Source organism: Amblyomma mixtum, chromosome 2 (genome assembly GCF_055824585.1).
Source record: "Amblyomma mixtum isolate Tamu chromosome 2, ASM5582458v1, whole genome shotgun sequence".
NCBI lineage: Eukaryota > Metazoa > Arthropoda > Arachnida > Ixodida > Ixodidae > Amblyomma > Amblyomma mixtum.
In genome coordinates, this window is record NC_143013.1 from 286,913,353 (window position 1) to 286,936,610 (window position 23,258).

General features: G+C 47.0%; 1 protein-coding gene across 1 annotated transcript; it reads right to left on the reverse strand.

Annotated features, from left to right (window-relative positions):
• Positions 1–7,875: 7,875 nt before the first annotated feature.
• Positions 7,876–15,121, reverse strand: LOC149364367 (mite group 2 allergen-like Ixo r 2). Its single transcript, XM_089568672.1, has 4 exons — positions 15,043–15,121; positions 10,789–10,893; positions 9,530–9,702; positions 7,876–7,956 (listed from the first exon to the last, which is right to left on the reverse strand). The coding sequence occupies exons 1-4, from the start codon at positions 15,119–15,121 to the stop codon at positions 7,876–7,878; spliced, it is 438 nt and encodes a 145-aa protein (XP_089424798.1).
• Between the last annotated feature and the right edge of the window lie 8,137 nt (positions 15,122–23,258).

Consider the following 23,258-nt stretch of genomic DNA (forward strand, 5'->3'; position numbering starts at 1 on the left):
AGCACCCAAGAACATCACAGTTCAACTATCGATGATTAAATGAACACAAAAGATGTGTGTGGATGCACAAAAAGTATCTAAGTCTCAAACATTATTCTTAGAAAAGTGGAAATATCAGAGGATGGCTAGTACACAGCATTGATTAAGGCTAGCTTGCCATCAGCACAACAGCGCGTTGCTGGGATGAACATAAAAGGTTGTCGTGGAGGAAAACCAGCTGAACCACATGGTCAGGCAGAAGTAGTTCCCTTCTAGCTGAAACGACTCCTCCAGCCACAGATAATGCCCTCTCACTTGGCACTAACCTGGCACGTATTGCGAGGTACTTCGTGCACAGCTCTGACTATAGACTATAGCAGCTTCGCAGGTGTAGCCACAGAAAAGCTCACCAGCGCAGTCAGCTATGGCATGGCCCTTGGAGAAGGAAACATTTTTCTTCCTCGAAGGAAAAATTCGAAGGAAAAATTTTCCTTCATCCATGCGCATTGCTCTGGGCGCCGCCATGTTGTTATCTCTCTGTCGATAGGGCTTGCGGACCGAAATGAACGCTGGTGCTCACAATGAATATTCGGCTAGATACGAATATTCGCGTCGGGTCGAATATTCGAAAGAACACGAATACTTGGATTTCGAATCGAATACGAATACTAAAAATATACTATTCGAAATATATTCGAAAATTTCGAATATTCGCACACCCCTAATTTTTAATTTCAGAGGTTGGAGTTATGCGCTTTGTCCTGTCTGTCAGCCGACAATTTCTCTAGCCAATAAGGGCCCTGATTCGCTTGGTACTCCGATAGCTGGTATTGCTAGCTGCGCTGTGCCATTGTGGCAAGTTTGAAACAATGCGCAATTTACAATTATTTCGCTTTATTACCCGGGCATTCCTGTCCGTTGCATACCTTCTGCGTTTTCGTCTTTTGCTCCAGTCACCGAACATCTCGTGGAGCACAGCATCTATGTCGACACCACAGTGGCTAACAGCCATTTATTGAGAGATCAATGTAAGCAGCATCATAGCACTCCAGCAGCATCTTTCCACACCTTTCTGTTTAGAGTCTAGGAGATAAGTGTCTCAGACTCTCGGAAAGTGATTTAGGCCCATAGGCGTCATGTTTTTCACCAATTACATCATTTTCCTATCGTAGATTATAAAAGGCTATTTTAAGCTGCACCTTCACAAGTGCGGTCTCGATTCGGCGGCTATTAATAGAGCTATCGGTTTCGCTTGCGGCTAACGCTTCCTAAGGACTTTAATCCCCGCCTCTTCATGCGCCGCTCAGGCATAGCTCGAGTGTAGAGTGCGGTGGCAGATGATTGCCAACAATTTGTCATAGGTGCTGTGAAACCCCTGCATTGAATAACGCTGTACGATTGCAAATGCAGTGCCTACAAAGCCGCCACTTTATTATCTAGATCTGGAGAACTTTTTCGCCAGCACCGCTTGTACTGTATGCGACATTAGGAGGTAGTGGATGCTGATCCCACTGGCGGCAGGTGGTTTTTCTTACAGCGACAGCTGTTAAATGCCCGTTCGTGGGTTTCGAGTCGGTGTAGCAGTAGCAGTAGAAGTAGTAATGATAGTAGAAGTAGTAGTTAGCCATAGTAGTAGTAGTAGCAGTAGCTTTAGTGGTAGTGGTAGTAGTAGTAGTAGTAATGGTAGTAGAAGTAGTAGTTGTAGTCGCAGCAGTAGTAATAGTAGTAGTGGTAGTAGTAGTAATGGTAGTAGAAGTAGTATATTTGCAGTCGTAGTAGTAGTAATAGTCGTACTGGTAGTAGTAGCAGTAGTGGTAGTAGTAGCAGCAGAGGTATTAGTATCAGTAGAGGTAGTAGTATCAGTAGAGGTAGCAGTAGCAGTTGTGGTAGTAGTGGTGGTAGCAGTAGTAGTAGTAGTAGTGGTGGTGGTGGTGGTAGTAGTAGTAGTAGTAGTGGTGGTGGTGGTGGTAGTAGTAGTAGTAGTAGTAGTAGTAGTAGTAGTAGTAGTCAGCGTAAAATGTGGATGCACAGCTATGAGAAACGCTAGGAGCGTAGGGCGAGCGCAGAAATGCATAACCGGAGCGTTGTTACCAACGGTACCATCATGAGAGAGTTTACCCTGAAAAGGGGCGGGTATGATGAGAGCTGAGGAATGACGCTGTGCGAGAATGAGGAATGACGAGAGCTGCCACCCTGTCCGTTCGCTCACATTCCACGTTACACTGGCGGTAATACTCGACTTTTCATATGTACCGCTATGCAGAAGGATGGCGCTAGAGAACACCCTCCAGATTGTGTTACGCGCACCATCAATAATCCTGAAAGTAGAAGACTGGACAGCCGCCGTCATATATAGTTCAGTTGATGGGCCGCCATACGCTACATTAGGAGGTCATGGGTTCATATTCTACTGATAGCATGGAGTTGTTTCAAACAGCGTTAGCTCTTATTAGCTCGTTCCTCAGTTTCGCGCCGTCGTCGTTGTTGTATGGACGGATGGATTTAAGATAGGAGCGTCCCCTTAGAAGCGGTGTTGTGACAGTTCCCACCATGCTCGGCTTTTTTTTTCTTTAGAAGTGCTATAAATCATTCCATAAATGCTCCATTTGCTTTAAGTGCATTTTTATTCGTAAACTTATAATCTTAAGTCACCTGTCTGCTTTCTAGCCACCAATCTTACGATCACTTTGTACTACTTTCTGCCGTAGATTCATTCACATGACCATTGTTATCTCTAAACCCCCGGACTTCAGAGAGAGTGACTATGCCAGCATCGAAATCCGGATGGATACCACCATCGTCGGCGTCCGAGGCACCATTTGCCTTCTGCATTGTTTGTCAGGTGGCAAAATTCGAGGGAGAAATCTCCCGCTCTAATTTTAGGGGAGAGGAAAAGTGGAAGGGGAAAGAGAGGATGGGAGGCGACGGGTAGAGTCTCGCTCGGCTGCGGAAGGTGGTTGGTTCGAAACCCACTGCCGGACAAAGATGAGTACAAGCGTCGCCCTGCCCAGAAGCTGGCTAGCTTCGGGGTGTGCACGTGGAAGTGGCTCTGCAAACCCCGCTGCGCCATTTCGGGGGAAAACCTAGCATCAAACACCTCAGCCTACGAAGGTGGTTCGTGTTGCCGTGTTTACGCAGATCTTCAAGTTCGCACTTGTTAATCAGCGGTCTAGACAGACATAGGTTCAATGCCACTGCTCTAAGCGATCTTTCAAGAGAAGTTCAGTGCAGTTATCAATGCAGTCCTGGGCAAGTCCGATTCACCTCAGGCTGTCTGACTTTGAGAAAGAAAAAAACAAAAGCAAGCACGTCTGTGAAAAATTTTTTGATTTCATATCCCTACTAGCGCTCAAATATTCGTTTTACACTCGTAAAAACCAAGTGATTTTTTCCTTCTACTTTCTACTCTGTTATATTTCAGCCATAAAATTTATACACTTCTACACTGCTGGTTTAGGTTTGGTTTATGAGGTTAACGTCCCAAAGCGACTCAGGCTACGAGAGACGCCGTAGTGAAGGGCTCCGGAACTTTCGACCACCTGGGGCTCTTTAACGTGCACGGACATCGCACAGTGCACGGCCCTCTAGAACTTCGCCTCCATCGAAATTCGACCGCCGCGGCCGGGATCGAACCCGCGTCTTTCGGGTCAGCAGCCGAGCGCCATAACCACTGAGCCACCGCCGCGGACACTTCTACACAACTAATTTGCCATTTATCAGTACCTCGAATTGCCAAAAAGATAAACAACATTCCTTAATGTTTCAATTACTGCTGGCTCCCTTAATATGTATGCCATGAGGAGCACCTCACTTCCCTATCCTTGTCTGCTCATTATGCCCTTATTCTGTCTCTGGGTTCTATGCCATTTACTCTGATCATGTAGTATAGTAAATTTTCTATTTTATGTCAGCATTTCTGGCGTTTGCATTGAACTGTTAGTTGTATTCGTATTAAATGAGTTTGTCTAAGCTTTATGACGCCATTTCCTGTGTATTTTATGGTTTATTGGGGTTTAACGTCCAAAAGCGACTCAGGCTATGAGAGACGCCGTAGTGGAGGGCTCCGGAAATTTCGACCACCTGGGGTTCTTTAACGTGCACTGACATCGTTTCCTCCCTTACTCGAACGGGAGTAACTGGCACCACTATAAGACAGCAACATCTTCTTTTTTGTCCATGTCAATAAAATGTGAAATAGATGTGTAAATCTCTCTTATTTGAGAATGCAGCTGCTTTCCGCAGACTTAGGCACGTGCAAGGGCAAGATAACAGCCTAGACAGACAGTATTTGCTTTGTGCGAGGCATGCTAAAAGGTGAGGGAACATGTGTCCCTCTGATCCCACTTAAAAATTTCAGAGAGACTTGCAGAAACTACCTGACTAACATGTACCGTTTTGTTTCTGCACAGTATTTATTCCTTTTCTGGAGCAATGGTTCAGCGACCTCTTAGTGTGGATTACTTATAAGTTACGCAAAGCAAGACGTTCAACTCGGCTAGTTGGTAAAGGTTCATGGTGACACACAGGTGACACACAGTGGCACAAGACGAGGAACCAGAGCAAGAAAGACTCAGGACAAGCGCTGACTCGCAACTAAAGGCTTTATTTTCTAAAACCTTCTTATTTGAAGGAAACAAGCAGAAATATACACCACAGAACACAAAAAAAAACTAAACTAAAAACTAAGAACAGCTTTGAAAATGCGCACGACAATCAAGCGTTGTGAACAAAATCCATCTCCTCTTTTATCCATCTCCATCTCTTACTCTCTCTTACTCTCTCCATCTCTTACTCTGGTTCCTCGTCTTTTGCGCTGTGTGTCACCATGTATACACAAAGCAGGCGTACGGATGCATCCAATCATTAACTTCATCCTCTCGCCTCTCTACAATTTGTCGAACTGCCTGCTCCGCATTACCTCCCCTTGATCGGCAAACGTCAAATGCACGTGCAGAAGTCATGTGACTTCACTGAAAAAGTTCGCAACGCGGTTCTCAAGGACGCCAAAATCTTAGTGGCCTTCAAAATAAAATGGCTGTTTAGAAGTTTTCCAATTGACTTCGCCGTAAGGGTTTGCACGGATGCGCTCCAAACGTACGCAACTCCACTGGAAAGAACACAAGTCGACGTTCCAGACCTCAGCATATTTCTGCAGTTCTGACTGTCCGATATGTATTTCACGTTCCAGAAGAACATCAATATTAAACAGCATCGATTCTAGTCACCACAGCAAACTTGGAGGAGTCATCGCAGTCCCACGCCCTCACCAGATTCACACAGCGTCCAGAGATCTTCCTTCGGTACACGAACGACTGCTTCTGCTAAAACAGCTTTGACAATATAGTATAGAACAGTATAGAACCGGCCGTACAGTTCACGACCGAGGAAGAAGTTAACTGCCGTCTAAAGTTCTTAGACACTTTAATAAAACGCGACAGTGCTGGCTTGTCGGTCAATGTATTCAAAAAGGACATGCACAGCGGCATTTACCTGAACTTCAGTTCAAAAAAGTCGGTGATCACTTGTACGCCTTGCGGAGAAACTGCCGATCTGGCTACCACGCGCAGCGACATGTTGTCTTCGGGCTGTCCCAGTTTGTTTATTACCACCTTCAAAAATCGCCTGGTTCATCCAGCGCCACAGAAACACCAGCTACTAGAGAAAAAGGAAAAGGATTCCGCTACCACATATCCCCGGCGTAAGCGAAAGCGTGTCCCGTATATTTCGGTCGTACGAAGTCGAATTCGCGGATGTCCCTACGCGGAAGCATAAACACACAATGGTGTCAGTGAAAGACAAGATAGAGAAGGAGCAGTTCATATTTTGGAAAAAGATTGAAAGAGCGCGACAATAACGTCGGCAAGCCGTGCATGGCAAAGAATGCGCTGGCTGAACGTCAGTTCTTCTCGGACTATGACATCGACTGGGATAGCGCAAAGATAACTGGAAAATGAGTTAGTTTGTTAGGGTTTGACGTTCCAAAGCAACTCAGGCTATGAGGGATGCCGTAGTGAAGGGCTCCGGAAATTTCGACCACCTGGAGTTCTTTAAAGTGCACTGACATCGTACAGCACAAGGGCCTCTAGAATTTCGCCTCTATTGAAATTCCGCCGCCGCGACCGGGATCAAACCCGTGTCTTTTTGGTCAGCAGCCGAGCGCTGTAACCACTGAGCCACCGCGGCGGGTGATTACCGGGAAACATAAGAACAAGACGACAAGGCTTTGCCTGGAATCTCTGCATACGGAGAGAAAAGCGCACGCGATCAACCGTAACGAAGGCAATCTACCCATGATGTGCAGCCGCTGCTTACGTCATATCATGAAACGTATATGATCAACTTTCATTTCCATTCAATCATCGTGAACAAGGCACCCGTAACGGGGCGGAAACATCTCTTTTTTTTTTAACGATTGGCGGCGCTTCCTAGTTTTCTGTCATGGTTTATTCATCCATATCGCCTCACAGGCTCCAAGAGCGGAGTATTCTGTGAGGGTGGGGATTACATAGAGGTAATGACAGGAGCATGAGTGACAAATCTATACAAAACTCATTTACTGTTAGTACCGTTCACTGGAAAGTAGGAACATCATTATACAATGTTTAATGACACGTTGGTAAAACGTGCCCCAAAGCGAGCTGGATCACGAATATTCACGATGTATTCCGGGAGGTCATTCCAGTGCATGATAGCCTGCGGCAGGGCAGATGAATTAAACTCAACGGTTCTACCAGAAATGCGTTGAAAGCTTAGAGGATTGTTTAAACGACATGAGGTGCGGTTTGGTTGCACAAGAGGCAGCGTTGAGAGGTAGGCACTGTAGACTATTCTGTGAAATTGGCAGATTTGGGCGATTAATCTCTGTGATTGAAATGAAGAGAGTGAAGGATATCGATGATTTGATGTTTGTTATGCTCGAGTGACGGTTGTAGTTTCTGGAAATGAAACGTCCCGCCCAGACGGGTTTTCGTCAAACCGTCGATTTCATATACGCTTACTGAATGGGCCCGAACTGTGAAGATACTGCTAAAGGCCCAACGGAATTTGCCATCCTATTGTGTGCTATATTTGTTGTAGAATAAATTGAGGTACAATGAAAGTAAACCACCAGCCGCTCTAAAGCCTTACATCACGGGCACTTTTCGACAACGGACGCCTCGGGCGGCGAAGACAGCGAACAAATGTACCGCACGTCCCACCGTCACCGCAACCTGTAGCACTTTTACAGTGCAATTCCTTCCAAGTGGTGACTTATCTTACCGGTACTCACTTATGGGGCAGAAACGTGAAGATTAACGAAGAGTGTTCAGCTTAAGTTAAGGACAACGCAGCGAGCTATGAAACGAAAATGATAGGTGTAACGTTGAGAGATCGGAAGCAGGCGGAGTGGGTGATGGAACAAAGGCGGGTTAATGACATCCTAGTCGAAATAAAAAGGGAGAAATGGTATTTGGCAGGGCATGTAATGCCAAGGCAAGATAACCGCTGGTCCTCAAGGGTAACGGAGTGGATTTTAAGAGAAAGAAAGGCTAGCAGGGTGCGGCAGAAAGTTAGATGGGTGGATGAGATTAAGAAGTTTGCGAAGATATCGTGGCCGCAACTGGCAAAGGACAGGGTTAATTGAAGAGACACGAAAGAGGCCTTTGTCTGCAGTGGGCGCAGCCGGGCTGATGGTGATGGTGACGAAGAGCGTCATGAGAGCTGCACGGAATGTCGTGAGTTGTCACTCATCCATGTTTTTGACGGACGTCACTTGATGGATGGTTGTCACTCATCCATGTTTACAGGATGAAGAATCAAAGGAAGAACATTGCCCACGTCCAGTACGTGTCACTGTTGCCTTTCTCAATTGTTGGTAGAACTTTGGGTACGCGCGAAGACACCGCGTGTCCTTGTTTATCCAAAGGAGAGTTCTGTCTGGAAGCAGACGCTCATGCTCTTGTCACCGGCTATCTTCAACTCCACACTAGTTGTTATCTGCAGGAAAAAAAAATGGTGAAATAAGATCTTTGTCTGTACTAGCCGAATTTAGCTTTGTCTCATGCATTTCCAATGTCCAGATAAGTATGAGTGAGCTTTCTTTACGTGTTGGATGTGATGATGCAACCCGTACTTTGTTGTAAGAAGTTTTTTTTTTTTTTCATTACCTGCATATGTCTTCCTGCACTACAGAAATTCTACTACACTCCTTAGACCCATAGGCAGAGGCTAACCGACGCTCTCTAATAATAGTACGCAAAAACAAGAACACGGTGCAAATGAGACAGTAAACCAGAGCAGGTTTTTATGCGCTCAAAAGGTACACGAGGTAGACATAAAGGCTAATCAAAATGAGGGCCAGCTGCAGACAAATGCAAATGTAAGGCCGCACACGCATACAGTTGTCAACTTTCATAAGCACATACAACATATACACACAACACTCAATCTGAATGCTTCGGCTCAACGTTTACTGCGTTGTGAAGTTTTGAATCATAATGAGAAAAATCCAGTAATTATTAATGTCATCACTTAGATTGAGACCCAAGACCGAGACATATAAATCGGAGGGTTGCAGCCTGCTGCCTTTGTTTCACCGAGACATTCACCTTTATTATTTGCAAGCTCCCATGCACGTGCTTTCGTACGGAGGCGGATTATGGAGTGGTGCCTTCAGGTGTTAAGTATGCTTGTACACCTTTTTAGTGGTCCGGCGATCAAACAGCTGTTGTAATTGCTCAGCCAAACGTATTTCATTAAATGGCCTAAGAACTGTGATTCAAGCATCATGACTTCTTTCGTCATCTAATATCCCGCACGTTTCACTGACTAATAGGCCCACTCTTCCTACAAGCCTGAGACACGCACTATTGTCTACTCCCTTGACGCATCTTCCATCAACTGCCATGTTACGCAAATCAAATGTATTAGCAAACTCTTCAGCGTCTTTGTATATCTCGGATCTTGGATTCGTTGTACTGGAAGCTCAGTGACGAGTCCTGTAATGTCATCGCTGTTCAATGAGAATCAACCCGAAGATATCGGCGACATTTTTTCCCTTTTTCATTTTTTTCTTTCACGCTGGCATCTTGTGCACCCTCTCTTCACGCCTGCGAAGAATCCTGGGGCTGTACTCACCACGACGCTCGCACATGAAAACGACTGCTGATCGGCTATCGGCTTGGCTGTTACCGGCTGTTGTCTCTTAGGCTCCGAACACTCGTCAGCGTTTTGCCGCAGGCCATTCAGTAACCGTTGTTTCTCACGACGGGTTTTTTAAAATCATCGCCACGATAATCCGCTAGTTCCTTCATTTCTTCTTCTTGGTGTCGTGTCCTAGACATCAGTTATGAAAACTAACTTCTCTGCTGTTGCGTTTAAGATCGTTATCTTATCTAGGGCCTGACTGAACCTATGTTGTAATCACGCATGATTTCTCCTCCCCCGTATTGACGCATGCGGGAATCAAACGAAATTCGCGTTCGTCTCCTGCTACATGCAAATCAAAACAAAGCGAAAGAACACATTGGGAACTCAGGTTCTAAAAACGTTCTCATGCGGACCGACTCACAGAGGGTATGAAGGACGGGATCAACACTGGCAAGGTGCCGTTCAACGTCTGCCCCTTGACGATGGGACACTTCAAAATGTCGTTGCACATGTCTTGCCCAATGGACGGAATCGGCAACCACAGGAACCACAATTTGAACTTGCCGCTCAGCTCAGCGGTTTTGGTGTCTTGGTCTGAAGTGAGAACACCGCGAAGCATAGAAGCAAAATATTAATAACAGCTCAGATATAACAAGCACCACACTGCATTATCAGGAGCTCCCAGTTCACAGCGACGTGGAGAGCTGTCTTCTTTTGAGAACGAAAAGTAGTTCTATAGGGCAGTATTTTGTAACGCTTTATTCTGTTTTCATCGCATTTGGGCGAGACTACGGGTGCGTGAATATTCGGCGTATCGGCAGCAACCGCTGGCACTTATCGGGAAACCAACACCAGTGCAATGCACTGACGTGGGAAGCGCAGAAAGACAAAGGTGGCAGCGCTTTATCTAGTCGCTGGTGAGAACACTGGCGCAGGGAGCACGCTCTTATGTAATATTTTTAAAACTTTCTCGGGCATTCATTTTTACCGAATAAAAAAGGGCTACGCCAAGGTTACCTCCTCAGAAGCACCTGTGTCGGGCCATTTTGACGACGCTCGACAACTTTCCTATTCATAACTTAGCATTTGAAGTCACACTTGAAAAAGTTTGTTAATGTCCATTAGGTATTAAAGTGGGCGGAAATGTTACACTAGGTGGTACTTTAGGTAACTTATGACAACATTCACTTGATTTCAATTTGAAAGAATTCTTCGGTATTTCAAATCTAGACATATCTTATCTGGGACACCCTTCTCCGTCGTTTCAGTGCGGGAGAGAATGGCCAAAGCAGAAACGAGAACGAAGTAAAAATATGAATCATTTTTATGCATGTCGGAATCCATTCTTTTACTTGATGTCCCTCATTACAGACTGAGTTTAGTCAGCTTCTCAAGATTCACTGGTAATTGGCTGGTAAAGGATATGATACACTGCAATTAACTACAGTAGATCCTTCTAGATGTGGACATCTGGAGCTATAATAGAGTAGCGGAAAAATTTTTAAATTCAAATTTCTAGGCTATAAATGGCATTTGCTGCCGGTTAAACTTTAGCTTCCCAAGAAGGAGCCATAGAATAATTTTTTACTGAACAAAAATAAGTGGATGGCGTTGTCCTCACTCTCCCTTTAAGGCGATGCCGCCCAACTGAAATAATTAATGTCGGTTGAATAAACTTACCTGAAATTATCGAAAAATGGACCTGGCTTGTCTCGCCGCTCTTGAGGACGCAGGGATCGGAGTCGCAAGGTTCGATTTCAATCGACTTTATTTCAGCTTTGCTTCCTGCAAATTGAAATATCAGCGACAGGTTGAAAAGGCACTGTATTGCAAACGCAAAGGCTGATCCACCACGAAAGCAATGCAATCTGGCCGCAGTTGAGGAACAGCCAGCTCAATACCAGCGCACCAATCGAAGGGAACTAAGAGCCTTGTTACTTCGGTGTGTGTTTCGTTGCATGTTGCCCGCGTCCTATATATACTCAGCTGTATTTACGTTTTCAGTGTTTTAATAGGACGCAAGCAGCACGTAGACGAAGACAATCCCAGACGAAGACAGTGTAACAAATGATTTGAAAGAACTGGAAAACATGTCCAGCTACCTTTCTCCACGTGTGTCAGACTGATGTGTTCGGACTGAAGCATTCTAGGATCCGGCTCCCCTTGTTCATTTTGTTTTGGGTTGTTAAAGACTAATTCTCCTGTCCTTTCGCCACAACAGAATGACGAGACTTGTACACCTGTTGGAAAAACTCCAAAGAAAATGAGAGTAGAGAGAATAATTCCCGTAAAGTAATATTTTACACAGTTAAGCACTGGACATATGTGTTGCCAAATGTTGGCTAGCCATTAATTAGCCTATAATTGAATAACAGTCTTCGTTACCCTTTTACACTTTCTATCACCTCTTGTATCGAAATATGCAGACACCAATGAGTAAAAGCTCCCCTATGACAACTTTTGGGAACGTATGGCAAATACCGAGCAATAGATACGTTCATCTCGAAAGCTCAAAACACTGCGTCTTCATGTATGATCTGCTGCATGGGGAGGAAAATAATGGGTTGTTCGCTTGCTGGCTCTGGAATCGTTTTTTGCTGGGACCGGTTATCTCGAAGCATGCAGTCTGCAGAAATGTCGAAAGCGAAGCGACTTCTGCTGTCATGCTGTTGGAACAGGGAACATGCACGAGGCTCTCAATCAAGAGCACTGACAATCATCGAGAAGAAGGTAAGGTCGGTTCGGTTGATATCTGCCGTCGCACTATTACAATGAATTGTGCTGCAATGCGGCTTCCAGACACACTCTTTGTTGGCCAGATACTCTGGACAGTAGATGGGGACCTTTGCTAAAGAGTGAAACTAACACGCGGTAACTTGCCGCTGAGATTACATGACACAAAGCAAATAATGACCGTCCACGGCAGCTTATTGACTATATGGCGTTCGGCTGCTGAGCTCCAAGTCACGGGATCGAATCTCGGCAGCAGCAATGGAATTTAGATGGAGGCAAAATGCGAAAACGCCTTTGTACTGCGCGATGGCAGTGCACGTTCAAGAACCCCCGGCGGTCAAAATAAATCTGGAGCACACACCTACTGCGTCTCTCTCATAGCCTATGTGCAGCTTGGGGGCGTTTAACACCAAGTACTACAATATACTAAGCAAAAAATTCTGGGGGGATCAATGCGATTCATGCGGAGGTGAGTGGGTTAGCATGTGAGCTCCGATTTCCTGAGCGCACTGACCCCTGGCGCCTCCTTTAAGCAGTGACGCAAACAAGCGCGTGTGCCACAGATTTGTGGCGCCCTCTGTGTCCCATTACGAAAACTAGTGCCACAGCGTCAGACGCTGGCTCCCGCGTTCAACCAAAGCCACTAGGTGGCTTTGGTTCAACCGCCCGCGTACTCTGTCGTTTGTAAGCTGTCCCGCAAAACCGATCACGTGTTCGAACTTGGGCTGGCACGGCAGATGCACGCGCGCTCTTGCGTTTGGACTGTGTCGCGCACGGGTGGAAGCTGACTGAATTCGAAAGCACAGCGCGAGAGGCCGGCTATTAAACAGGCGTGAAGAAACCCTGCTTCGATGACTGACTGTTCAAGAGCAACGACAAGCGAATCTGATCTGTTCGCGCTGTGGGTTCGAATCCCACTTCAGGCCAGTAGACATGATAACGAGGAGGAGTTGGTGTTGTCCCGAGCTGTGACACGTGTTCCTACATGTAGCTGCTGTATTAAAAAGGTATTGCCAATATACAAAATTCAGTAAACGGAATGATCAGTATCCTAACGAAGATGAACTTTTCTAATTACTATTTCTGTTTGCTTTGCTCTACAAGGACGTCCATAGTGGTTTCATGAAATTTCTCTTTTTAACTTTCTGATTCCTCTTAAGAATGGTGTCTACTAAGCAAGCTAAACTCTGATTTTCAAGGGACAGCACTGTTTTGTTCAAAATTAAAAATCGATCCCAAAAGATAAAGCGCGCAATTTTTTGAACGAACTAATCCTTCAGCTCTGAATACTTGATATAAAGAAATGCTTGAGACAGTTCCAGCATCCTCTATGCAAACTTCCCCAACGTCGCTGGTAGAACCAATACTGTGACCAATAAAAAATAAAGTCTTGACTGCAAACCTTCCTCCAAGTACAGCCATACCTGGAAGAAATTTGACACCACCGATACGCTTTTGAAACTAATAGTTTAAATCCCAAAATTTCGCCAAAAGTCTCCCATGAATGTTCGCAACCGGAGCTGAAGAGCTGTGTTCTCAGAATGAGTTTTTTCCTCAGAATATACTAAACTTCTCTCAAATTTGAAAACTATGAACGTAATGGATTATCAAACACAAAATAAAATACAGTGTTAATTTTATTCCAAGATAAAAAGCCTCCAGCAACAAAAAAACTTTACTTAATGTTGTGTTCCATAGTGTAACAGGGCGGAAGACAAGGACAAACGAAAAACTAGACAGCAGGAGGGTTCGTGTTGTTTTCAAGCTGCGACACTTAATTTACTATTTAAAGAAAAGAAATAGAACCCGGTAGGTTACAAGTATACAGGAAGAAGAAATGCGTATTTCTGTTTTATGAACGCATCACGGTTAGACCGCGTTCATTGATCACCGGCAGGAGAGCTGATTTCAGCTTCAAGAGAGTGATACCACAAGGACTGAAGTGGGTGCGGTCAGATGGGGAGGGGTTTGGAGAGGGGGAGGAAGAATGTAACTATATGGTTCATAAACACAAATTCTGCGTCATTTTTTGTGCGCATTGTATTAAACATTGGTCACGAGCTAGCAGTGCACACGGATGTAATACACGTAACATTAAACGCGATGGTACGTAACAGTATACTATAGACATGATAAATAGGAAGAGTTGGGGAGAACATGCAATCCGCAGAACACTTAACCATTGATCTACTACGGCAGTAAAATTAACATAAATAGGAAAAGAGTTTGGGCATAACATGTAGTCCGCAGAGCAATTCACCACTGATCCACTATGGCTTCTACCTAACACTGGACATGATAAATAGGAAGAAAACATTGCAATCCGCAGAACAATTAACCACTGATTCCCTACGGCAGTAAAATTAGCATGATAAATAGGAAAATAGTTTTGGGAGAACATGTAATCCGGAGAGCAAGTAACCACTGGTCTACTATGGCAGTAAAATTGTTAGTAGCTGTAGAGTGGATACGTAGCCGTGGATGGCAGAATACCAGGTGAAAATATTAGGAAATTAGGTGAAATAAAGAGGCAGCACAGGGTTCTCGCATGGTAGTATTGGTTTCAGATCAGTGGGGTAGTGTTTTTCCTGACTGTGTACTTCAGCTCGCTAAGGATGGTGCAGGTAGCAAAAATTACGTGATTTTACTCATCATGGACTTGAGTGGTCTCCACACATTTTATTGAGCCCTATAAATCTCTTAATGCATATTGATGCAAGACGAAAAGAGTCTAGCTTATCTATGTTCCCATCACCACAATTTTCGCCCACTTATTGCATATCGTCAATTCATTTATTTATTTAAACACGTACAAATCGCCCAATTGGGCATTAGTACAAATGGCCAAAACAGTTAAAAAAGCAAGACCACTACGAAGGCTGTGAAAATGCAGTGTCAGGAGTTTGAAACAGCCAAACGGGTCATAAAGAAGAAATGGTTGGTTTATGGGGTTTAACGTCCCAAAGCGACTAAGGCTATGAGAGACGCCGTAGTGGAGGGCTCCGGAAATTTCGACCACCTGGGGTTCTTTAACGTGCACTGACATCGAACAGTACACGGGCCTCGAATTTCTCCTCCAAAGAAATTCATCCGCCGCGGCCGGGATCGAACCCACGTCTTTCGGGCCAGCAGCCGAGCACCATAGCCACTGAGCCACCGCGGCGGCCTCATAAAGAAGAAATGAAAAAACTAAACGCTTACCGCAGTCCGAAATCGCGATCTGTCTTCGCTGTGCAGACACCAAGCCTATCAGGAGTGAGAGAAGAATGTAGCGCAACATAGTGGCCAGAGAATGGGAGCAGCGGTCCCGTAAACTAATGCTGGTTGATATGAAAGCGCCAGACAGCACCGTGTCTTGTGATGCGGCAACAGGCACGGCCTTAAATAGGGCAGTAGAGGAAGCGAGTGCTCACGCTCGAATGACCCAACCCTGTTCCCTTTCTCTAGGTTAGTGATGTCATCGGACGACGGTGAGGAAACTGTCCAATCACAACATTTATCTCCACCTTCATTGCACACCTTTTACCAACTTCAAATTCCAAGTTTTTTCGCCAAGATCATTTGCAAGAAAGGTGGAGGATAAGGAAAGACACCGGTGTATTACAGAGTGTGTGCAATACCTTACACGCACGAATGAGGAAAAGAAGCCTAGTCCAATACGTGACACTGCAAGGTGGTTGCGCTCGCATGACTTTAGGGTTATTCTATCGGATAAAGAAGGCGGCTTTGCTATCTTTTCTGAACAGGAATTCCTAAAAAAGCGCTAGCAGCGATTCTCAAGGCCTTAGAGGCTTCACCCTTGAAGGAAGCTGAGACCAAGAATCGAGCCGTGGCGCTTGCCAACAACCTTGGCCTTGAACATCTTGGGAACAGCGCTAATACAGGACGGAGCGATAACACAACACGGGCGCTGACTAGCAAGTGGCGTGTATTTCAGAACTAAGATATATATATATATATGCGTGTGCGTGCGTGTGCGTGCGTGTGCGTGCGTGTGCGTGCGTGCGTGCGTGCGCGTGCGCGCGTGTGTGTGTGTGTGTGTGTGTGTGTGTGTGTGTGTGTGTGTGTGTGTGTGTGTGTGTGTGTGTGTGTGTGTGTGTGTGTGTGTGTGTGTGTGTGTGTGTGTGTGTGTGTGTGTGTGTGATGTCAGTGCACCTTAAAGAACCTCAGGTGGTCGAAATTTCCGGAGCCCTCCACTACGGCGTCTCTCATAGCCTTAGTCCCTTTGGCACGTTAAACTACATAAACCAAACATAAACCAAACCATATATATATATATATATATATATATATATATATATATATATATATATATATATATATATATATATATATATATATACATATATGATACAGATCGAATGTTTAAAGGAGACCCCCAAGGTGGACTAGATTTGTAATAAGGTAGTAATTGCTGTATGCTCGGGTGGATGTCAATCCCTTATATATTGTTACGGGATTGGAGAAACGCAGGAAGGGCAAGGCCGGAGAACAAAGGAAGAAGAGGTTGAGAGTGTTGTGCCCCCGCTGGACGCTGATTCCCGCTCGCCGATCGAACCTCTCGCCGCTGGCCTGTTGAACCAGCTAGAACACCCCGGTTATAAAGATTATAGCCGTAACATCTTGGTGGAGGTGCTGGGTAACGATCTCAGCAACAAAACGGCGCAGCAACAACTGGAGCAGCCCCGCCGGCGTCGTCGCCTTGCCGGCCTGGAACCGCTGACCGAAACCATGCAGTCTCCCGAAGAGCCATCCGCAGCACGAAGTGACGCTGCGATCCAAGTTTCAGACCAGCGTGTGGCCACAGCGACCGGTTCAACGCAGCACTATCGGGAGCCTCGCAGTTTTGCCGGAGCAGCAGGCGAGGACGTGGAGGAATGGCTGACCCATTACAAAAGGGTGAGCCGCTATAACCGCTGGGACGCCGCCACTCAGCTAGCCAACGTGGTCTTCTTTCTGACCCATACAGCTTTGGTGTGGTTTGAGAACCACGAGGACTCCTTCACCACCTGGGACCGCTTCGTAACTGAACTGCGACAGTGTTTTGGCGATTGCCTCGCGCGCCGCAAGCGGGCCGAACAAACGCTGGCACACAGGGCTCAGTTACCGGGCGAAACATGCACGACCTACATCGAAGAAATACTTAAGTTATGCAAAACAACGAACGCTAATATGACCGAGGATGATAAAGTAGGACATCTTCTGAAGGGAATTGCAGAAGATGTGTACAATTTTCTAATCACCAAAGATGACTTGGGGGCCGTCTCAGACGTCATTCGGCACGTCCGCACATTCGAGACGTTGAAGACTCGTCGTATTACGCCTAAATTTGGGCGACTGGCTAACGTTCCAACTGTGGCCAGCGTCGAAGAGCGTTTTACGGATCTCTCAACGACGATCCGCCAGATCGTTCGCGAGGAACTTCTGAGATTCGAGCCCCATGCACGGTGTCCTCCACCTGTGCCGTCTGAAGTTCCCGTTTATCAAAGTTCTCCATTAGTAGTCCCCTCGATGCTTGGGCTGAGTTCTGTAAACACTGCACACACGTCCAGGTTCGGTGGACCCAGTCATCCCTATCACTCCTACCCACGCTCGGCGGACTTCGAATTGAACTACGATCCAGATTATGAACATCGTTCAAGACCGCCTGCACCCTCCTTCCGGCGCCCAGCCAGAAGGCCTGAGGACGCGCGTGGGTATTCAGTGCTTCCCGCCTCGTCAGAGTCTTCAAGCGAACAAGCTCCTCGTCGCACCGCTCCCGTTTGCCGCCGCTGCGGCATCGAGGGGCACATTGCTCGCTATTGCCGCCGCCGTCCACCACCTCGATACGAGCGGCCCGTCCATCCTCCTCCGCCGGTCAACAATTCGTACGACCCTCCTTTTCAACGGCCCTTGACCTCGAGCAACTATCCTCTGCCCGACGGACAACGCAGCCACTCTCCCGTCTCCGACCGAAGTTTCTCACCACCCCCTTCCTCTTCTGTGCGCCGTTATTCGTCACCCCGGCGACGTTCCCCATCGCCTTCGCCGGGAAACTAGACAGCGCGGCCGCGGGAGGTGAGGCCGCTGGAGACTGTGCGCTGCGTTTAGAAATTCCTCCCTCAATTGTTATGCTGAAGAACACAGTTCATGTGCTTGTAGATGGTGTGCCCACAATGGCGTTAGTGGATACGGGTGCAACTGTCTCAATTATGAGTTTGTCATTCAAGAACCAGTTAGGCCGCAAAGTTATGTTTCTTTGGGACCGCAGTGTTAATTTTCATGGCGCGGGCGGTGAGTTATTGTGCCCCTTGGGGATATGCAGTGCTGTGGTGTACCTCGGCGGAGCCATTTTTACAGCGGAGTTTGCAGTGCTTCCGAGATGTACGCATGACGTTATCTTAGGTATTGACTTTTTACGAATGTGTGGCGCAACTGTTGACTGTCGCTCTGGGGAACTCTGCGTTGATGGTTCCCTTCCATCTGGACTCTTCGAAGAGACGCCGGCTCGACAAGATGTGTTTTGTGTATCCGAGGATATCAGTGTGCCCCCGCTTTCTATCAAGTGCGTCCCAGTTTCATGCCCCAGCCGTGCTTCCGATACCTTCGATGCCACAGTGGCGCCTCTATATTCTAACTGCGCTAAGAAACTCATTCTGGTTCCACATTGCCTGGTGTCAGTGTTCCAGGGCAGGACCCAGTTGTGGGCCATCAACTGTTCTTCGCAACCAGTTGTTTTACCAGTTCACATGAAGGTCGCCACGTGTAATCAAGATGTCCCTGCCTCGGTGGCTTTAGTTACTGACGCACCAGACGCAGTAGCTGCTACTCCAGCCACTGACTCACAGCTGCGTCGGATGATCAGCAAGTCTCTGAACAGTGTCGAGCGTGATGCCTTAGAAGCCTTGCTGGTCAAATACTCGTCTATCTTTGACTTTTCAGAGCCCAGTGGTTCCCGTAGCATTCCCGTGTCACGTACACGGCATAGGATTGACACCGGTTACTCACACCCAATTCGACAGAAGCCGTACAGAGTGTCCCCAACAGAACGACAAGTCATCAATCAACAAGTTCGGGATATGCTGCAAAAGGGTGTTATACAAGAGTCCTGCAGTCCTTGGGCCGCTCCTGTCATTCTGGTCAAAAAGAAAGATGGTACATGGCGCTTTTGTGTGGACTATCGCCGCCTGAATGCTGTAACAAAGAAAGACGTGTACCCGCTACCTCGGATTGATGATGCCATTGACTGCCTGTTCTCTGCATCGTACTTCTCATCCGTTGACCTACGGTCGGGCTACTGGCAGATCCCTATGCATCCCGAGGACAAAGAGAAGACCGCTTTTATCACACCGGACGGCCTTTTTGAATTTAACGTAATGCCTTTTGGGCTCTGTAATGCTCCTGCAACGTTTGAGCGATTTATGGACGCGATCTTACGGGGCTTGAAATGGCATATTTGTATGTGCTATCTCGATGATGTCGTCATTTTTGGCCGGACATTCAATGAGCACAACGAACGCCTCGCCCTTGTGCTGGATTGCCTGAAACGCGCTGGTCTGGTGCTTAATTCGAAGAAATGTCGTTTCGGTGAACGTCAGACGTTGGTGCTCGGACACCTCGTCGACAGTGAAGGTGTCCGCCCTGACCCGCAGAAGACCGCGGCTGTAGCATCATTTCCAACACCTCAGACTGCAAAGGAACTTCGCAGCTTCCTCGGACTTTGTTCGTATTTTCGCCGCTTTATTCCCCGTTTCGCTGACATCGCTCACCCGCTCACGAGCTTGCTCCACAAAGACGCTCCCTATGATTGGACATCTGAGTGCGATTCTTCTTTTCGTCAGCTTAGGTTTCTCCTCACATCGCATCCAATTCTCCGCCATTTCAATCCTTCTGCCCCAACAGAAGTGCATACTGATGCCAGTGGAACGGAAGGATCAGCATCTCACGTCATTCTTTACCGCTGCGCAGGCCCCTACAACCTCCTGTGCATTCTGTGTACGCGATGGTCTTCTCTACAAGAAGGTCTACTCCGCAACTGGTTTCCGTTTCCTTCTGGTTGTGCCTGAAAGTCTACGCTCATCTGTTTTGCGTGTCATGCATGACGATCCCACTTCGGGACACCTGGGTTCTGCGAGGACACTCCACCGCATCCAAGAGCGCTTTTACTGGCCACGTATGCGCGATACGACTGAGAAGTATGTGGCTAGTTGTGCACAGTGTGCGAGTCACAAACGTTCCACCGGTCCTCCTCCTGGTCTTCTTCACCCGGTGACGCCTCCCAGATCTCCTTTTGAGAAGGTTGGGATAGACCTCTTGGGACCTTTTCCCAAAGTCCCATGGCTGCAACCGTTGGATTGTCGTCTGTACAGATTACCACACTCGTTACTGTGAGACAGCTGCTCTCCCCTCGGCTACTGCATTTAACGTCTCTGTCTTTCTGCTGCATTCTGTGATCCTGCGCCATGGACCCCCGCGAGTCGTAATCAGCGACCGTGGCCGCCAGTTCACCGCCGATATTGTTGAAGCACTCCTTCGATTGTGCACAGTGCAGTTCAGACATTCTACCCCCTATCATCCACAAACCAATGGTTTAACGGAGCGAACCAACCGGACACTCACCAACATGCTTTCCATGTACGTCGCTCCTGACCACAAAGACTGGGACTCCATCCTACCTTTTATCACATACGCATACAACACCGCTCAACACGAAACTACGGGTTACAGTCCGTTCTTCCTCCTCTATGCCCGCTCTCCACGACACACCCTGGACACTATACTTCCGTTCTCCACCGACGATGACCCTGGCATCGCTGAGATCCTCTGCAATGCTGAAGAAGCCCGCCAACTAGCCCGCCTGAGAACTCTCGCCTCACAGGACCGCTCCAAAGCCCGCTACGACGACCATCATCGCCGAGTCACCTACCTCCCTGGCGAGTTGGTCTGGGTTTGGCGTCCACTCAGGAAGCGTGGCTTAAGCCAGAAACTGCTCGCGAACTATACCGGTCCCTATGTCATCTTGGAGCGACTCAGTGACCTCACTTATAGGATTGCGCGCGTCACCGCAAGCGGCCGACGTTCTGCCCGCACAGAACTCACCCATGTCGCGCGGCTGAAACTTTGTCATCCACGTGCCGATGCCTGACTCGCCCAGCGGGCTTCGCCTGCGACGGGGGAAGTGTTACGGGATTGGAGAAACGCAGGAAGGGCAAGGCCGGAGAACAAAGGAAGAAGAGGTTGAGAGTGTTGTGCCCCCGCTGGACGCTGATTCCCGCTCGCCGATCGAACCTCTCGCCGCTGGCCTGTTGAACCAGCTAGAACACCCCGGTTATAAAGATTATAGCCGTAACAATATATATATATATATACATACCGCAACCCCGTATTCAAGGTAAACAGATTCAACTTTCTGCTCTATAAGATGGCGAAGAAAAAAGGCACATGCTCAGCTAATGGCAAAAGAAACTTAACAAGAGATGAACAGGCAAAACGGTGAACGGGGGTAATAACAGGGTGACCGCGTGAAAACAAACAAGAAAAAACAATAACAAGGATAAAAAATTTCTAACTGCTACAGGCGTGCGTCAAGGATGAAATGAAAGTAAGTGGCGAGGTGAACGACACGTGCTCATTTCGAAAGTATGAAAAGGGTGCGAAAAAACGACACAAAAAAAAAGGGAATGAACTGTGAAGGGAATGAAAACAAACAAGAGCAGGGAGGGGGCTGGCGAGTATCAGGACTGATGCTCAAGAAAGGCGATTTCTTTTCAAAGCAGTGTTATAGACGGCGCACTGACGCAACTGTGATCTTTCTTATTGATGGTAAAAGCTTCCCAGATTCTCGAGCATGCTGGCTGAAATATTTTTTGATGCGTGTTTTGTCAAGCAGGGGAGAGCAAGGATCGCAACCCAGGATGCCGTGTAGCCTTCAGTATCGACGTCAAAGACTTATATTACAGCTTACCGCATGGCAAACTGATGGAACGTGTAAAAATGTGTATTACAGAAGTTAATCATGAGCTAGCCTTCGCCACGAAGAGTGGTCTGAGAGTTGAAAGTTTCCTTGAGCTACTCCGGTTTTATCCGCGTTCGACTGTCGTGGGTTGGCAGCGCAGACTTTATTCACAGAAGGCTGGAATGTGTACCGGGTCAAGCATACGTTGCCCGGCCCTTAGCGAAATTTTTCTCATGTACGTTGATAGGGACCTGGAGAGGGAACTATCGGGACTGCACAATAAGACCGTGAGGTATGTGGACGACTACCTGGTGTTTACAGACCGTGATCACTTAGAAGCGCGCATGGCTGACATTTTAGAGGTATTCAGAAAATGTGGTACAGGGCTGGAATTCACTTCCGAGGCACCATCCGACGGTGTGTTGCAGTTCTTGGATTTGCGCCTGGGGTTCGGTCCCGGTCATGTCTGCTGGACATACAACCCTAGATCAACAAGACCGCTCTTTAGTTCCCACTCAAGTCATACAAAAATTGTTAAAAACGACATTGTCAGTTCCTGCTTTCGGAATTCTGTGACAAAATCCTGTCACCATGCTCTCAGCGACAGTTTCCAGTCTCAACTGTCCAGGATTAGGCTTGTCGGGTGCCCAAGTTTTACAGTAACAGGCCTGCTCTCTTATGCTCAAGTGGGTGAAACAGCAGGACACTCAGCAAACCCTTGACAATCAAAAAAGAAAAAAAGGAAGAAAAATTTGCTGTTCTTCCTTACCTACATCGCGTCACCTATGGACAGAAAAATGTGGCAAGCCGATATGAAGTAAATGTAGCTATATCAGCCCCCATCACACTAAAGCAGTTATGTCCGGCAATCCTAAGGGAGAGGGAACTTTCGGAAAGAAGGAAAGGTTGTGGCACTGCGCACAAAGACAAGTTCGTCGCTCGTCGCAAAGGGGTTGTGTACGCAATTCCACTCTCCTGCGGAGCCCGGTACATCGGGCAGATGGGACGTTGCTTAAATAAAAGGTTGCAGGAGCACAGAAATAATCTAGACAATAACAAAGAACTTTCATACTTGGTAAGCAACTCTAAAAATTGCGAGGTAATGAAAAAGAAGAAGAAAAAATGCACAGCCATGTGGCGTAGCGAAAGGTGCTTTCACGCACTGTGATCAGGCCACGCGGGAAGTAATGGAAGCCTTCCATATCAGTCGAGTGAAAGTGTGTCAGCAAACCGTCAGTCACTCTCAATGACAAAGTGATAGCTTTTCTTGGCGGCCTTTAAGCGTCGCGTGCTTCTCTGCCTTATGTTTTATCGATTTTAGTGCAACATGCGATGTACCGTCTTTGTCAAAAGTAACCAGGCTGCGCGTTTTTTTCTCTCAGTCGTATATTAAAGCTATTATGCCAGCCCTCAAGTTCTAAATCTCTGTATGGTAGAAAGAACCCCTGTTCTCACCTTCAAAGAACTTTTTGATCTTTAGGGA

What these genes read in the sequence shown, in the direction of transcription:
- LOC149364367 (XM_089568672.1), bottom strand. Translation starts at nt 15,121, where the DNA reads ATGTTGCGCTACATTCTTCTCTCACTCCTGATAGGCTTGGTGTCTGCA. An exon ending in GATCGCGATTTCGGACTGCG is followed by an intron (nt 10,894 to 15,042) that starts GTAAGCGTTTAG and finishes TTCAATTTGCAG; the next exon opens with GAAGCAAAGCTGAAATAAAG. An exon ending in CCATTTTTCGATAATTTCAG is followed by an intron (nt 9,703 to 10,788) that starts GTAAGTTTATTC and finishes TTCTCACTTCAG; the next exon opens with ACCAAGACACCAAAACCGCT.